This window comes from Giraffa tippelskirchi, chromosome 5, assembly GCF_054371585.1.
Source record: "Giraffa tippelskirchi isolate mGirTip1 chromosome 5, T2T-mGirTip1v1.2.pri, whole genome shotgun sequence".
Lineage (NCBI taxonomy): Eukaryota > Metazoa > Chordata > Mammalia > Artiodactyla > Giraffidae > Giraffa > Giraffa tippelskirchi.
Window position 1 is genome coordinate 18,239,916 of NC_137279.1, and position 18,913 is coordinate 18,258,828.

The window sequence follows — 18,913 nt, forward strand, 5'->3', positions numbered from 1 at the left end:
GGAATCAAGATTGCCAAGAGAAATATAAATAACCTCAGATATGCAGATGACACCACCCTTATGGCAGAAAGTGAAGAGGAACCAAAGGGCTTCTTGATGAAAGTGAAAGAGGAAAATGAAAAAACTTTACTCAACATTCAAAAAACTAAGATCATGGAATCTGATCCTATTACTTCAAGGCAAATAGATGGGGAAACAATGGAAACAGTGACAGATTTTATTTTCTTGGGCTCCAAAATCACTGCAGATGGTGACTGCAGCCATGAGATTAAAAGATGCTTGCTCCTTGGAAGAAAAGCTATGACCAACCTATACAACATATTCAAAAGCAGAGATATCACTTTGCTGACAAAGGTCTGTCTAGTCAAAGTTATGGCTTTTCCAGTAGTCATGTATGAGTGTGAGAGTTGGACTATAAGGAAAGCTGAGCGCCGAAGAATTGATGCTTTTGAACTGTGGTGTTGGAGAAGACTCTTGAGAGTCCCTTAGACTGCAAGGAGATCAAACCAGTCAATTCTAAAGTAAATAAGTCCTGAATATGCATTGGAAGAACTGATGCTGAAGCTCCAATACTTTGGCCACCTGATGTGAAGAACTGACTCACTGGAAAAGACCCTGATGCTGGGAAAGATTGAAGGTAGGAGGAGAAGATGACAACATAGGATGAGATGGTTGGATGGCATCACCGACTCAATGGACATGAGTTTGAACAAGCCTGGGGAGTTGGTGATGGACAGGGAGGCCTGGTGTGCTGCAGTCCATGGGATTGCAAAGAGTTGGACTCTACTGAGCAACTGAACTGAACTGAACTGAAGGTGTTCACATGGAAGATGTCGCCCCCAAGGAGCCCTGGGGGACATCTGGGGTTTGTGTGCAGAGGTGTGTTTAGTGTGTGTGCATATGGGGGGCTGTGACACAGTGGCCCCTTTCAGAGCTTGCTGGGGAAGAGTCTCAGTGGGCTGAGTCAGGGTGTGAGGTGCTACCTTTACTAAGCCGAGGAGAGAAGAGTGCCCACGTGGCCAGTGGGCTCAGGGATCAGGTCAAGGTGGATTCTCTATACTTTCTTAGAAGGCCTTTATCAGTGCCAGTGTCTGAGGGTTTGCAGACCCTTGAAAGCTCTGATTTTATGTGTGTAAAGTCCTATCCCATTGGGCCCCTCACCACCCTTTCATAAACAGCCCCATCTGGAAAGGTTCTCTGCTTGTTTCGTGGCTGTTTACTTCCGCCCCGTAGATGCCTTCACCCAGAATCACCCCTCTACTCTCCTGCTCACCTTTCTCCCCCTCGAGCCTCTCAACCAACGTCTCTCCGACAAAGTCCGGCTCCATTTCTGCAGCGGGGTTGGGAACTGGGCCCCGGGACTTGTCTCTGCCCACAGGAAAGCAGTGGTGAAAATCATGGTTGGTAGGTCCCTGTATGTCATGAGAAAGCTGCTTAGCTTTTAAAACTTCTTCAGTATGGAGCATCTAAGACAAAAACTTTCTCTTGCTAATATTGATATTGCTAATGATACCTCTTACTGAGAGTTTTGGCCATTTCTGTGAAGATTTAGAGGAACAAGGAGAACTGAGATGGATTCCATTTGCCCCAGGACCTGAGCCTGGCTGCTGGCTTTAGCTAATTGGCCAAGCTGAACAGGAATTTTTTCTAGGGTGTTGAGAACAAAGCATTTTGGAGTGTGTGTGTGTGTGTGTGTGTGTGTAATTATGTCAAATGACCTGATAAATAAATGCATAATTTGGAATGGAGAAGTCAGTCATTAAGGTATAGGGGAAAATGTGAAAATCTTTGAAATGATCCCAAAACGTCATTGGATGTACTGTCTATGCATCCTTTCAGGTTACCTGAGCTATTTTATAATTCTATAAATTGTCAAAAAACTGATAGTAATGCAAATGATTTTTTCCTGAGAAATGACGATTGTATTTGTAGAACTGACTCATGAATATTGACCAGTTTTGCTGATTTTGCATTTGTTTGTAAATTTTTCTCACATTCCAGATGTCTATATATTTATCTGTGTTTTAGATTCTTCTCTGAACAGGTTATAGCATTATACTGATTTTTTGATTAATGACAAAATCTCTGACATGTTTGCATTTTATAACTCTACGAAAGACATGACTATCCCTCTTAAAAACTATCTTTTGATGTGTCCAGAGAGAAAGGGCCATGTGGGGATACTGTGACAAAGCCGCCATCTGCAAGCCAAGCAGACAGTCTTCTAGAGAAACCAAATATGCTGACACCCTGATCTGTACTACCAGCTTCCAGAACAATGAGAAATATATTTCTGTTATTTGAGCTCCCCAGTGTGTGGTATTTTGTTATGGGAGCCCTAGCAGACCAAGACAGTTTACCCAATTTGTTTATCCATTCTCCTGTTGATGGACATTTGGTTGTTTCCAGTTTTGGGTTTTTTTTTTTTTTTTTGCAATTATGAATAAATAAAGCTGCTCTTAACATTTATATACAAAAATTGTGCTTGTGCGTTAAGTCGCTTCAGTTGTCTTCGACTCTTTGTGACCCTGTGGACTGTAGCCCACCAGGCTCCTCTGTCCATGGGATTTCCCAGGCAAGAATACAGGAGTGGGTTGTCATTTCCTTCTCCAGGGGATCTTCTCAACTCAGGGATTGAACCCGGGTCTCCTGCATTGCAGGCGGATTCTTTACCCACTGAGCCACTGGGTGGCAAGATAACTGAGCCTGTATATGCCCAATATAAAGTACAATCATGCTATGTGGATTTGTCTAGTCTCTGGACATGGATTACCCCAGAAAGGGCATGGTTTGGGGTGAGGTAACCAGCTGCCACTGAGGCATACCCTGGAGGAGCTGTCAACCATAGACATTGCTCACAGGACCCGCATACTTGTTCCCCACACCTGTGCCTTCAGACCTATGCCCCATATCTGTGCCCCCAGACCTGTGATGCAAACCTTTCCTTAGACAGAGATCTGGCTGGTGTGCTTCTGTGTCCACCATAGTCCACCCTGTATGCCATTCAGCTCACTTTTCCACACGTGTTCAGACAGCTGTTCTTCCAGGACTGTGGTGAGCTTTTCCTCCTGAGGGAGGCTAGAAGGATGAGACAGCCCCTCACTGATGCAGCTGGTCTCTGGACCACAGCTGATGCTCTTTCCTTCTAGATGCCCCTCATCATCAATTTTCAGCTCTCCCAGCCTCAGAGGCTTGTCTGATGGTGTGACTCTGACCTTACCCCCAAGGAGTCTGGGCCCTGGTCACCGTGTCCTTGGACTGAGGTTTCGGTATCTCCCCATTTACACCACAATTGAGAAAAGGAGTATAAGGGTACTCAGACCACCTATGTTACAAAAAAATAACTTTCTTTCCACAAAAAGGACAAAAGCATGACAAGCAGATATAAAGATGAATGAAGGGACTCCTCAAGATGGCAGAGGAGTAGGTGGACATGGAGTACATTTCTCCATGGATGCATCAGGAATACACTTTCAGACACAGAAGATCTTGCAGAACACTAGCTGAGAGTGGGCAGGGGTCCCTGACCACTGGAAAGGAATATATATATCCACACAAAACTGGGTAGGACCAAGGAAGGAGGGGAGAAAGAGGAGAATGAGCAGCTGGACCTGCGTCCAGGGATGGGGGAGCTGAAAGTGTAAGTGTCAGTTGCTCAGCTGGATCTGGCTCTTTGCAACTCTATGGACTGTAGCCCACCAGGCTCCTCTGTCCATGTAATTTTCCAGGCAGCAATACTAGAATGGTTAGCCATTACTGTCTCCAGGGGATCTTCCCAACCCAAGGATTGAACCTGGGTCTCTGGCATTGCAGGACATTCTTTACCATCCCAGCCATCAGGAGGAACTGAAGCAGGGGTCAAATCCCCACATGGTACAAGGGTATGGGACAGCGGAGAAGGATTTGAGGCTGTTGGAAAGTGCAGCAGCTGATCTATATAACAGTCTGAATGGAAAGAAAACCACACAGACAATCCTTGCCACAGCCCTACATACCCTGGACAGGGATGCAAGTCCTCTGGAACCCATGGTGGTTGGGAGCTGGAGTGCAGGGATTGGAGAGCAATCCCAGGATGAGGTCTGCTGTTGATTGTGAGGAAACAGCCAGAGGGGACATGAGGGAGGAGATCGTGGTGGGAAATGCCTTTGGAGGAAAGCAGAGCAGCCAGGGAGGCAAGGTGATGATGCGGAGTAATATGCAGGGGGTGGAGCCATCACTGTAGCTTCTCTTTCTGCAGACCAGTGCTGATAGCTGACCAATAGAGAAAGACCCCAGGGAGGGTAGCCCTTCAAGTGCCTAATGCACTGAACAATAGAGAAGGGACCCCAGCCAGGGATTTGCCTTGGAAACAAACTGAACTCATTCTGTTGTTTTTGAGATTGCATCCAAGTATTGCATTTTGGACTCTTTTGTTGACTAGGAGGGCTACTCCATTTCTTCTAAAGGATTCTTGCCCATAGTAGTAGATATACTGGTTATCTGAATTAAATTTGCCCATTCCCATCCATTTTAGCTCACTGATCCTAAAATGTCGATTGATGTTCATTCTTGCCATCTCCTTTTTGATCACTTCCAATTTACCTTGATTCATGGACCTAACATTCCAGATTCCTATGCAACACTGTTCTTTACAGCATCAGACTTTACTTTCACCACCAGACACATCCACAACTGGGTATCATTTCCACACTGGCTCAGCCTCTTCATGCCTTCTGGAGCTATTTCTCCACTCTTCTCTAGTAGCATATCAGGCACCTACTGACCTGGGGTGTTCATCTTTCATATCTTTTTGCCTTTTCATACTGTTCATGGGGTTCTCAAGGCAAGAATACTGAAGTGGTTGGCCATTCCCTTCTCCAGTGGACCACATTTTGTCAGAACTCTCCACCATGACCTGTCCATCGTGGTTGGCCCTGCATGGCACATAGTTTCACTGAGTTACACAAGGCTGTGATCCATATGATAATTTTGGTTAGTTTTCTGTGATTGTGGTTTTCCCTCTGGAGGCCAAGGAATTGTAGTTCTTGCTTCTATCTGCCCTCTGATGGATGAGGCAAAAATCCCTTAGAAGAAATGGAGTAGCCCTCATAGTCAACAAAAGAGTGTGAAATGCAGTACCTGGGTGCAGTCTCAAAAAATTACAGCATGATCTCTGTTCATTTCTAAGGCAAACCATTCAACATCACAGTAATCCAAGTCTATACCCTAACCACTAATGTCAAGGAAGCTAAAGTTGAATGATTCTATGAAGACCTACAAGACTTTTTAGAACTAACACCAAAAAAGGATGTCTTTTTCATCATAGGGGATTGGAATGCAAAAGTAGGAAGTCAAGAGATAGCTGGAATAACAGGCAAGTTTGGCCTTGGAGTACAAAATGAAGCAGGGCAAAGGCTAACAGAGTTTTGTCAAGAGAATGCTCTGGTCATAGCAAACATCCTCTTCCAACAACAAAAGAGAAGACTCTACACATGAACATCACCAGGTGGTCAACACCGAAATCAGATTGATTATATTCTTTGCAGCCAAAGATGGAGAAGTTCTTAAACAGTCAGCAAAAACAAGACCTGGAGCTCAGATCATGAACTCCTTCTTGCAAAATTCAGACTTAAATTGAAGAAAGTAGGGAAAGCCACTAGGCCATTCAGATATGACCTAAATCAAATCCCTTATGATTATACAGAAGTGACAAATAGATTCAAGGAATTAGATCTAATAGAGTGCCTGAAGAACTATGGACAGAGGTTTGTAACATCATACAGGAGGTGGTGACCAAAACCATCCCAAAGTAAAAGACATTCAAGAAGGCAAAATGGTTGTTTGTGGAGGGCTTACAAATAGTGGAGAAAAGAAGAGAAGCAAAAGGCAAAGGAGAAAAGGAAAGATATACTCAACAGAGTGCAGAGTTCCAAAGAATAGCAAGGAGAGATAAGAAAGTCATCCTCAGTGATCAATGCAAATAAATAGAAGAAAACAATAGAATAGGAAATACTAGAGATCTCTTCAAGAAAATTAGAGATACCAAGGGAACATTTCATGCAAAGATGGCACAATAAAGGACAGAAACAGCAAGGACCTAACAGAACCAGAAGATATTAAGAAGAGGTGGCAAGAATACACAGAAGAACTATACAAAAAAGATCTTAATGACCTGGATAAATATGATGGTGTGATCACTCACCTAGAGCCAGATACCCTGGAGTGGGAAGTCAAGTGGGCCTTAGGAAGCATTACTATGAACAAAGCTAGTGAAAGTGATGGAATTCCAGCTGGGCTATTTCAAATCCTAAAAGATGATGCTATTAAAGTGCTGCACTCAATATGTCAGCAAATTTGGGAAACTCAGCCCTGGCCACAGGACTGAAAAAGGTCAGTTTTCATTCCAGTCCCAAAGAAGGACAATGCCAAAGAATGTTCAGACTACCACACAACTGCACTCATTTTACATGCTAGCAAGGTCATGCTCAAAATCCTTCAACCTAGGCTTCAACAGTACACGAACCAAGAACTTGCAGATGTACCAGGTGGATTTAGAAAAGGCAGAGGAAACAGGGATCAAATTGTCAACATCTGTTGGATCATAGAAAAAGCAAGAGAAAAAGCAAATAGAAAAGCAAGTAGAAAGCCATTTACTTCTGCTTCATCAGCTATCCTAAAGCTTTTGACTGTGCTGATCACAACAAACTGTGGAAAATTGTTAAAGGGATGGAAAACCAGACCACTTTACCTGTCTCCTGAGAAACTTGTATGTAGGTCAAGAAGCAAAAGTTAGAACCAGACATGGAGAAATGGACTGGTTCAAAATTGGGAAAGGAGTACATCAAGGCTGTATATTGTCACCCTATTTATTTAACTTCTATGCAGAGTACATCATGAGAAGTGCTGGGCTGGATGAAGCACAAGCTGAAGTCAAGATTGCCAGGAGAAATATCAATAACCTCAGATATAAAGATGACACCACCCTTCTGGCAGAAAGGAAAGAAGAACTAAAGAGCCTCGTGATGAAAGTGAAAAAGGAGAGTGAAAAAGCTAGTTTAAAACTCAACATTCAAAAAACTAAGATCATGACATCCAATCCCTTCACTTCATGGCAAATAGATGGGGGAAGAGTGGAAATAGTGACAGACTTTATTTTCTTGGGCTCCAAAATCACTGCAGATGGTGACTGTATCCATGAAATTAAAAGATGCTTGCTCCTTGGAAGAAAAACTGTGACCAATCTAGACAGCATGTTAAAAAGCAGAGATACCACTTTGCTGACAAAGGTCTGTCTGGTCAAAGCTATGTTTTTTTTCCAATAGTCTGGTACAGATGTGAGAGTTGGACCATGAAGGCTGAGAGCTGAAGAACTGATGCTTTCAAACTGTGGTGTTGGAGAAGTCTTGAGAGTCCCTTGGATAGCAAGGAGATCAAACCAGTCAATCCTAAAGGAAATCAACCCTGAATATTCATCAGAAGGACTGATGCTGAAGCTGAAGCTCCAATACTTTGGCCACTTGATGCAAAGAGCCAACTCACTGGAAAAGACCTCGATGCTGGGAAAGACTGAGGGCAGAAGGGGACGACAGAGGATGAGATGGGTGGACGGCATCACTGACTCAACGGACATGAGTTTGAGCAGACTCCTGGAGATGGTGAAAGACCGGGAAGCCTGGCGTCCTGCAGCAGTCCATGGGGTCACAAAGAGTTGGACATGACTTAGTGACTGAAGAACAAGAGTCATCTTGACCAACTTTTGGTGGATTTGTGCTGCCACCTGGCCTCTGTTTTTACAGAGTCCTACCATCCCAATGCTATTGCTGTCAGCTTTCACAGTTCTGGAATGGTGTCTTCATAGAAGAGTCACCTCTGACCAGTACATTCTCCATGATCTTTGTTCATGGTAAGTCCTCTTGGCCTTCCAGCCACAGTGTATCCAGCAAGCCCACTTCCCTAGCTTTGTGGCCCCTACCTTCACTGTCTGCTGTAGCAATTCTGGAATTTTAACTTTGCTGAACACAGACGATCGCTTTTTCAATGTTTCTAGGAGCTATCCTAGTAGCCACTTTTTACCAACTTCTGGAATTCTTGCTAGGGAGTTAAATTCTGTATTTTGTGGAGCATGTCCAAGTCAAACATACTTCTCTATTCAATCTTATATTCTGGCCCCTTTCTTCAAGAACCCTTAGGATATCCTCCAGCCCCTACAAAATACGGAACAGGGGTGGGAGGGGCACTGAGGATCATGGGGGGTTATGTCTGCAGGCTCAGAATATTCTCAGGGGTTTGAGGAGTCAGAACCTATGCAAGGGATCCAACCAGATGTTGCATCTGATGGGTCAGGCTTTCCCAATAGGGGGTCCTGACCTAGCATAACCTGCCTTGGTTGGTTGTCTTTGAAGGTCTACTACTCTGTTAAGTCCTTTGTCCTTCCTCTTCCCTCCCACAGTAGGAGATGAGAGCTTCTCTGTGTGCCAACAAAGAGGCCCTGATTCTACATCTGGCTTTCAATTGCCTGGCACTTGTCCTCAGCCGTTCTTGCTCCTTCCGTAGATATCAATGGCACTTACCAATAGCTATCCAATCTCATTTCTCTATAGCTCTTTTCTCCTCTCCACATCTTCAATGCCTGATCCATCGTAAGTTCCTGCCTTCTCCAGTATACCATCCTGATTCACCATGGATGAAACTTTTAAAAAACTGCAGGGAAGAGAGGAAAGGAATGTGACTGGCTCAAGGGAGAAGACTCCTGTGAAAAGCAGTTGATTTAAGGAGCTCATTTGTTACTATTTAAGAGTCCCAAGAACTGTCATCCCTGGAGGGGCAGAGGATAAATTCTCACCAACAATCAGAGAACCCAGATTGCTGAGCAACCTATAGTTTGTGTGTGTGTGTTTTGTGGGAAGAAAGTGTTGATTTTCTTTAAAATGGTTACGTTCTGATCTGATCGGGCATAGCTTTGGAAAGAAGCCGCTTCCTAGTTCCTGCTAAGCAAGAAATATATGTGTATGTTTTTTCCTTCTAACGAACAGGGAGAATGTGGGCTATCCAGCCAGTCAGATCGGCACCTTAATTCCAGGGTCGGTAGTTACTGCAGTGTCCACAGCCAGGCGCTGAGCACTTTCTCCTCTATAAACGGTGCTAACACTACATGATGTCACTGATGTGAGGCGGCCCTTGCCTGTACTGGGCAGTTAGGGTCAGCAGTGACTACTCTGCCCTTGGGGGACCTGATCTGTTCTCTGTGGAGCAGAACAGAATGTTCATGGGATGAAGAAGCATCTGCTAATTATCAGGGAGGGGGCACAGGATCAAGTTTTCACACAACTTGATTCAACACAGGATCACCGACCAGTTTGTCAGTAAGCAAATGTTCCGAAGAGGCACAACCTCTGTAGCAATCGATGGAAAAAACAGTCAATTACCTCCTAAATTTGCTCAATAGCTCATCTACTAATAATCTCTAGAAGTCACCTTTCACTTTTACAAATATTTATTAGGCCTCTACTATCGTCTAGGTACTTGACACATTTCAGTAAATATGATTTTGTGTGACTTCCCAGTGACGAAACACCTTTGGAAAAAGGACATCTCCCCTCCCCTGATTTGTATTACTGCTAGAACTCCAGACTAGACCAAGATTGGGACATTGCATGGAAGGAAATCAGCATATATCATGCTCACTGACAATAGCTGGCAGCAGGACACACACCCTACCCAGCAAGTTTTTTGACGAAGGCTGCCAGGGACGGGCTTAAAGATTTCTAGATGGAAATCTTTCTACAGAACTGCAGGCAAAAAAATGTCTGAATTCAATAGTTGACAGGAACAATCGTTGACAAACAAGTTTCTAAACTATCTTTGATATTTCATTATCGAAGGGCTACAGAAGACTTGATTGACTAAAATTAAAAATGTAAAACACTATAGTGTATGTATACACCTCTAGGCATACAAATGTTGAGCATGTATCATTATCATCAGATTATAGAAAGAGGTGCTGAGGATCCAATGAGTCATATATATCCAGAGCTTATCCTGACTTTAACCTGGTAACTGCACGTTATCATATGCTGGTTTAGTCAATAAAATATTTTTCCCTTTTCATTTTGAGTATATTTATCCTGGGGTCAGTTAATTTGATAACTTTTTCTAGATAGATAGGAGTAATAATCCAGGAATTCCACAGAAAATTCTACGTTCTCACAGTGTCTGGGTATGGAATGATAACAGGTGTCCAGCTGTTCAAGATGTAACTAAAAAAAGATTGGCTGCATCAATCCCATTGCTTTAGGGTCACACTTAATATATTACCTAAAGAAAAAAACGCTATTTTAGATTATTTTTCAATTTAGTAAAAGAGTTAAAAAATGTTCACCCGTGAAGTCTGTTTGCTCTAAACCCTTAACAAGTTAGTGGTCCTAAGAGGAATCATGTTCAGGATCCAAGAAACCCAGAGAGAAAAACACAGTCGCACAAACCATTCACCAGTGACAAAGGAGTCAGTAAACTGTTGGAAAACAGAGAAAGCTTGTAATAATGAAAAAAAGAACAGTTTTTTTTAACCAATCACTTATTTTCTTTTAAAAACACATAACCACATTAACTTTTTGCTTTATACAACCATCTAGAAACTATAAAACAGTACCACATTGTGCATTAAACCTACTTTCAAGAAGGGAAAGCCACACTTCATAAGAATTCTACCCATGTAAGAAGGAAAAAGGAGACAGCTAATAGCATAGTCACAGATACAACATGAGTCCAAGCAAGCATCAATTCTTTGACATCACCTTTTCCATTTACCAGAGTGGAGGGAGTAAGAAAGAAAGCAAGGGAGAAAAAGGAGGGAAAGAAGCACCCACAGAGGACTAATCACATTCCATGGTTACTTTTGACAACTAGAGTTCAGTTTCATAGAATAGTATCACCTGACCAACACAATGCGGCGGGGTGGGGTGGGGTGAAGGAAACATGAGTAAGAGGGAGAGGGTTCAAAAAGACAGATACATTTTACACCCTATTGCCCTCCTAAATACTCTTCACTGATACAAGCTTCTGTGCTAATCTGGAAAACAGCAAGATACTAATCTTCACAATGTGATAAAGCTTAGAGTACTGCTCTTTCCTCAAGTGTGAGTGGCTCACAATTTTACTTTATAGCTCAAAAGAATAACAATGTTACAATCAGTTACTCTTTTGGGATTCCCCACAATCTTTCTCCTTATTTCCACCATGCTGGTGTTGCAGCATGGACCATCAGGGAAGTGTGGGGAGGGACTTCAGAGATAATGATGAAAGGAGAGTGAGATGAAATCCTTGCTCTTTCTTAGAAGTTCACATCTTTCTGGTAGTTAAGTCTTCCCTCTGATTTGTGGTGGTACAGAGGAAAGGGCATAGGAAGAACTAAGGTAATATGGTGGATGTTTAGTCAAGTAACTGGTCTGAAGGTATATGAGATGGTGTAATTAGCAGACACACTGAATCCAAGGCAAACAGTTGGTTATTTGATTGTCCTCCTTAGGTTGATAGCATAAAACAAAACAAACAAAAAAACTGAAGGTGGCTTTGCTTTAATAATGAAATAAACTAAAGGTCTGCTATAAGGAAACATACTTTAGATGAAAAGCAGTATAATGATTTGCTTCTTTTCAGGGAAACTCATCTTGTTCCTCTGACTTCCTCTTCTGTAGTAAGTGTGTTGAAAGTGTTAGGCCAATGTGATAACCACTATACTCCATGGCAAGCAAGCAAATACATTCCGGAAGTTTGTTTTTAAGGGGCAACTCAATATCACAGTTTTGCCAATTCATACTAGAAAGGCATGATGAACCATTCCAATCAGCAGGCTCCTCTCAATTCCCAAGCCAACTTCTCATATCATTTAAATTAAGCTCCGAAATTCTTTGACATCTTCATACTTGGTGAGTGGTGTGGCTTAATGCTGGGTAAATTACTGGTTTGTAGTGTTAATCAGCACAAGTTGCTTACGACCTAATATAATAAACTCTAGCCCACATTGGAGAAGGCAATGGCACCCCACTCCAGTACTCTTGCCTGGAAAATCCCATGAACAGAGGAGCCTGGCGGGCTGCAGTCCATGGGGTCACTGAGTCGGACACGACTGACTCCACTTTCACTTTTCACTTTCATGCCCTGGAGAAGGAAATGGCAACCCACTCCAGTACTCTTGCCTGGAGAATCCCAGGGACGGGGGAGCCTGGTGGGCTGCCGTCTATGGGGTCGCACAGAGTCGAACACGACTGACGTGACTTAGCAGCAGCAGCAGCAGCCCACATTACCACTGTGCTGACATTGTATAGACTGAAAATATAATGCAGAAAGTTAGCTTTTAAGATTTGCTATCAAGAATGATACCTGAAATGCAGAAATGTATGTGTGTTTAAGCAATTTGTAAAATCTCTTTAACCTTTCCTTGCTTCAGCTAATCATCAAAAGCAAGAAATAAGCCAGATGCATAATAAGAAGGAATGAATTAAGCTCAAAAATTTGATTTACTTCTCTTAACTTTTCCTGAGGTTCACTAGAACTTTTATTGTCTTAACTTAGTGACATAGATCATATCTATTATTGGCTTTGAAAATTAGATGTGTTAAAAGTTCAGTGATTTTGTAGAGAAAGCCTTCGATTCAACATAATTTTCAATCTGAGAAGCCATCTTAATTTTTAAAATTTCAATATGCTGTACAGCTCTTATTTCTTAAGAGCTAAAAATTTTCATGCAAACTATTTCAGAAAATAATCTGAAATTCATTTACCAAATAAAATGCAATCACATCAGAGAGTCCTAAATATTTGAATAAAATAACACCATGGATAGTTATTTTCTAAATTACTTTCCTTAGACTAAAAACTTTTTCTAGTCATTGCTAAGAAAATTGCGTTTGGGCATAAAGAACTATTTCCCGAGTAAAAAAGTAGTGGAGAAAGAGGGTAGCAAAACAGGCAGGTGTCTACCAGCAGTATAACCACCCAAAGGAAAGACTGCAAACGGCAGCATCACCTCCATGTGATCAAGCTCACCTACTTTCCTCACTACCCGGCTTCTGCTGCCAAGGTCCAACTTCCTCTTGCTCTTCTCTGCTACCTCCACAATTACCTTATTTCTCTTCAACTAAATGTCTGTTAATCAATGCCTGTATACTCACTAAGAGGCTATTTTCTCCTATTCTTAACTTGCCTTAGTTAAGAAAGCATGAATTGCTTTCTCTAGTTATCATGAATATACTTTTGATCAAACCATGGTAGAAGAATACCCTATACCAACAAGATACTTCCAGTGAAATCTCAGTTAAAATCTTCAAACTCTCATGTTGGAATACTGGGATGTCACAAATCTGAGGGGCTGGGCTCCGTTTTCCTTCTCTAAGGGTTCACACATGCTACTGCTGGGGTGACTGGCATTCTCCTCCCACAACACTGCTTCTGTATCTGAAATGAAGCAGCTTTTTTAAGGAGAAAAATGGCTGATGCTGAAAAAGAAAGTTGCACATAGGTTTCCAACCTCTTTCAAATCTTAAAAATAACTATTATAACCTAATTAATGGTGACAATGTGTGATCATTTTAATGTCTCTCTGTATGGTATGAAATCCTCAATTACTCCATTTTAATGGTATAGCCAGCCTTAATTAGAGGTGCATATCTGTGCATAGAAAATAAGCCACTTTTGTCTTTTACTTTCTCTACATGCATCAATGCTTTCCATATTGTCACAAAATGAAAAGGAAATTTTATCCTTTTTAAAAAATACTTCTTTTTCATTCATTTGGGGGTATTTTAACTGATATCATCAATTGAGTGATTCTCAAATAAAATAAAACTAGACTTCCTAAACCTAAAATCAGATGAAGTTTTTCCTTTGGTTAGATAGCTGCTCCTTTAAAATAACTCTGTGATGTTCATTTCCTAAGAGTTCTATTGAGAGTTTCAGTGTACAAGACGCTCCAGTAAAGTTTTAGGTAGGACACAGCATTCACAACTAGAGCATATAAAAGGTGAGAAAAATGCACATTGCCTTTTCTGGAAGAAAAAATTATATATTCTGTCTTCCAAACTGTTTCCTCTTGATGAGGAAAAGCCTTCTTTTCTCTTTAGAGCTTCAGGAGGAACATAAAGCTGTTGTGTTTAAAAACATGTTAAGCATCTGTCAAAGTGAGCTGAAAGTTACCTAAGCCTTATCATTCCTGAACAAACTATTCTGATAGGACCAACAGCAGAAAAAGAATATATTTGAACAATGCATTATCTATGAAAAAATAATACTGATCAGGGTTGAGAATCATAATAGTTGAAAAAAGACCAAACTGGTCATAGGATACACTAAAGTAAAAACACTGGGGAATTAAAATACCAGAAGTCAAATGTAAGATTTTAAGGGTGTCATTATATAGGTTTACTAACAGAGAATGAAGTTGACAAGTCAAATTGCTCTGGATACACATTAGTACCACCAATTTTATTTGTACAAGAAATGACTGGTCCACCGGACTTTTCTATATAACTCAGTAATAATTACTGCTCCTTCTGGACAGACCAGTGATATTTCCCCCATAGTTTTAACGTACAAAACCAGAATAGTTAGAAAAAAAATCCCAAGTATAAATAATGCAACCTTTAATCTATTAAGGGTCACTAAATTGTTACCACTGATTATAAGAAATGATCCATTTTATTTAAACTAAAAAAAAAAAAATTAAATTTCTCTTCTTCAGTTTTGGGCCAAGGAATATGCTTGCAAAACAAAAAAAGCAGTAAAAGCCACAGAGCTTTGTGGTTTTTCAGAAAAAAAAAAGTCTCAATTCAGGAAGGGACCAAATTTTGGAAGCTTGACAGAATAAAGATGAAAAGAACTCCTTTAAAAAGAAAATGTTAGTTAATTGGGAGAATTTTGGTGGTAACAGAAATTTTAATTAATCTCCTGGAATTATGACAGGGATGAGTGAAGACTTGTGATGCATGGCATAAGAGCTAATGACAAAAGGGTATATATACTAAGGGGCAGCAATCATATGCTTTTAATACTAAGTAAATGATAACGCCAAATTTAATGCCAATCACATTCAAGGGAGAAAAATCCTTTAGGTTTTTTGGGCTTATCTGATGACTTAGGAAATAGGAAAGAAATTAGACAAAAGTGAAAATGAGCATTGTGTACAGACCATTATAGTCTGAAATTTCTAAGAAATATGCTTTTTGTGTATAACCAAGTTTAGGCCCCCCAAATTTTAAAAGCAGTTTTTCTGTCATAGGAGGGCATGAAATCTAATGTTCATCCTTTAAAACTGCTGGGAGAAATGGCTGCCAATCTCTGTTTCATCACTGTCAAGCGCGAGAGGAAGGATAACTTGTTCTAGGCTCTCAAAAGTACGGTTTCCCCAAGACAGACTTATAATTTGATCAACTTCTGGCTAAAATAAGTGGACCCAGGAGAAAAACTATCCAATGAGGGTGTAGAAAGTCTATGAAATAGCTGTGCCTTCTAATCCCAAGTTGGTAAAGGCTGTACTTCAATTACCCTACATGTTGAAGCTTAATAAGGTGTAACTTCAGTTACGGTTGGAATATGGGCAAATGTATTCCACATCTGTTCCTTAAAAAAATGTATCAGACCTCTTCAATAAATTTCAACTGGTTGTGTGGACGTGTGTGAAGGCTTTGTTGCAGGAGACACGCTCAGGATTCTGAAGCAGCAGCAACTTAAAACATCAGTAATAAAACTTTGGCTTAAAATTAAAAAGAAAGGAAGGAAAAGTCAAACAGGTGTAAGTCGTCTCATGAAAGAGGTACTGTGGACTAAACCCTCAAATGTTGTCCAACATTAGTTTCCCCTGTCTTCACTGTTATCACCTTCATTGTACAGGAGTTATATCATTCTTTTATGGTTAAGTTTCATAAATAATGAGAAAACCATATGTAACAAATACATCATATTTCCCACCCACCCAGCAACCCTCCCCAAAATAAGAAAAGTTACATCAAATTAAAAAGTAGCTTCATGAATGAAGGTACTGCTCTAAGTTGCACTTTCCCTGCAAGTGCGGCCAGTGCTTTTGCGCTGGGTATGAAGGAAAGGAAAAAATTCTCCACATAAACTGACAAAAAATTTAAAAATCAATGTCCGGTTTCAACCAGTCAAAACCGGGCCAAGCGGAAGCCGAGGTATCTCGGTACCGTCCCATCAGAGGGTCCTTGCAATGCCTATTCTTCATCCTGATAGGTATCTGTGTCCTTGTGATTGTAAACAATCCAGAAGATACTATGTTTTTGTTCCTTAAAAAGTCCTCTGATTGGCAAAATGAAGTAAATATGTTTTAAAAATAGAAAATGAAAATTAAACGAGAAGAAAAGAAAAGAAACACAGTGAGCTTGTTTGGAGTCCATAGGATCCGATCTGGAAGAGCTCGGAAAATGTGTTATAGGTCTTCTCCTGTTTTCGGCTGTAAAGGTACTAGAGGTTGCGTTGGTCGAGGAAAGAATTGTAGAGTAGGAAAACCAAGGATGCTAATCTAGACTTCAGAGGATTCAAGTGTTAGCTTCATCATCTGTGTCTTCTATCAATACCTTAGTGTCACGAGCCTTGGATCTAGTGGTAATGAGAAGAAAAAAATACTTAGTCCATTACTAACATACAAACACATTCAAAGTATTAGGTACATTTTCAATTTTACTACCATTAAAAATACATCATAACCAGCCATGGACACTATATACTACACCAGATAGACTGCTCCTAGAGCTTTGTATTCAATTTCAGATATTACTGGAAAAACACTAAGAAACTAGATCGCAACCAAAGGAAACAACAATGGCAGGTCATGTGTAATGTGCAATGGAGGGGTTTGGATTTTATGATGTATTTTTTTAACCTCTCCGACATGCCAATTTTCATCTCTGTAAAGCAGGAATAATGATACCTTTTTACATAATACTGCTTTCACTGCATGGAGACAGTATGAATATCAAGTGAGAGAATGGATATAAAAAGCATCAGTAAAGCATTAAACAAATACAAAGAATTACGATTAGGATGACAGAAAAATCATTTGAGGAACACATGAAAAACCAGGAGAGTTGGCCAGCAGATTAAGACTAAAGGAGAGACATGACAGTTGTCTTCAAACAGTTGATGAAGTATACACAGAAGAGGGGCTTCCCTGGTGGCTCAGACAGTAAAGAATCCGCCTGCAATGCGGGAGACCTGGGTTCAATCCTGGGGTTGGGAAGATCCCCTGGAGGAGGGCATAGCAATTCACTAAGTATTCTTGCTTGGAGAATCCCCATGGACAGGGGAGCCTGGCGGACTACAGTCTATGGGGTCACAAAGAGTCGGACACGACTGAGTGACTACCCACAGCACACAGAAGAGAGAATAGAATACTAAGCCATGTTAGAAAGCCCAACCAGGATCAACTGGTTGAAGTTATATTGAAGCATCTTTCAACATAAGCTATCTACCACAGTAACTACCCAACAATAAAATCAGGTGCCTTGTATAGTTATAAACTTCACTATCACTGATGACTGTCAATAAGAATAAGATAATCAAGTATTCAGGATTCCATAAAAGAGATTCTTGCACAGGATGAAAAATGGAGTATTAGAAAAAGTCAAAATATTCTGCAACTCGTGAGCTCCATGAGGTAAAGTAGGTACTATGATTATTATTACTCGACAGAGGTAGAAATGGACATTCCAAATGTTAAGGATGTGTTAAATGGTTGCATGAGTCTCAAAGTTAACATTCATTCTCAGATCTTATTTTAGATTCACTGTTCTCTCCTTTGCACATAACCTGCTCCCTTGTTCTAACTGTCTTCCTTTGGAGGCAATCTAATATGCTGGTGTTTTCCACTGAACATCTGAAACTGAACATAAAGATGTACTGCTTCCTTGTTTTTGAAGCAGAAAGAGTGTATGTCTGGATTGCCCTCTGCTGGTAACTAGCAAGGATTCGACTCAAATTTAGGAGCTCAGTGGGACGACCACCTATTGCACTGTCTTCCAGCCCTTTGTGGACCTTACCTTTCTAACTCTACCGGCCTCCACAACCCCTCCTCTTGCTTCTTCAAACTCTGCTTCCTGCTGTATGTAACAGTATCATGCTTTGTTTTGACGTTCTTCCTACTGACCTCCCTGATCATTCCTTTCCTACCCCTTTTGTTTGTTCTTTTTTTTTTCTTCTCTTGCTTGTGCTTGTTCCCCAAGACAGTTCCTTGCTCTGCTTTTCTCTACCTTCTCTTCTTCAGAGAGCTTACAAATTCTATCTGATGCTCAGGCAATTTCTCCTCTGCTCCCTGTGGGTTATTACCATCTCTAATTTATTTTTTTAAACTTCCTTTAAAATGTTTCCTTGTTTTCTTTATTGTCCTACTGTAAGCACCCTAATCCAAGTCTTTAATGTTCCATACTTAAGAATACTGGAATGGTCTTTTAGCTGATCCAGCATTCAGTTTTCCCTTTCCCAATACATGTTGCACAGTGCCACTGAAACTTATGAATAAATTACTTTCATAACATTCTATGAAAAAATTCTGTGACTTCTTCCTGCCTACAAGATAAAGCTTTCAGCCTTTTACAATCATACTTCATTCAGCTACATTTTGTTACTATTTGTTACGAGCGCTAGTCACATGGCTTTTCTTTCCATCCTTCATTTGCACCTTCATGTCTTGACTGTGCCTCTAGCCTATCCAAACACTCCCTTATCCTTCAGAAAACTGCCCTGTCTCCTGTTTCATTCCAATCCTTTGTGTTATCTACTGTCTCTAAATTTCAAATGCAGCCACATATACCCTACATTTAGAGGGTACAGCTATCTTGCAAACAACTTTTAGGAATATACAAAGTCAGTGACCGATAAAAATACTGCTGTAGGTATTTACTAAGAAAGTAAAAATAATAATAGCTTATAC

General features: G+C 40.8%; 1 protein-coding gene across 7 annotated transcripts in view; it reads right to left on the reverse strand.

Annotated features, from left to right (window-relative positions):
- Positions 1-1,334: 1,334 nt before the first annotated feature.
- Positions 1,335-18,913, reverse strand: part of XPR1 (xenotropic and polytropic retrovirus receptor 1) — a 201,520-nt gene continuing 183,941 nt past the window's right edge. For 5 of the 7 annotated variants that reach the window (XM_081485831.1, XM_081485837.1, XM_081485835.1 and 2 more), the window contains one exon: positions 14,427-16,584. In XM_081485831.1, the coding sequence (XP_081341957.1) occupies positions 16,524-16,584 (61 nt within the window). In that variant the 3' untranslated portion in view covers positions 14,427-16,523. Of the gene's footprint in view, positions 1,413-10,490; positions 13,432-14,426; positions 16,585-18,913 lie in introns of those variants that run through there. The other 2 variants (XR_014052377.1, XM_081485833.1) reach the window with 2 other exon arrangements.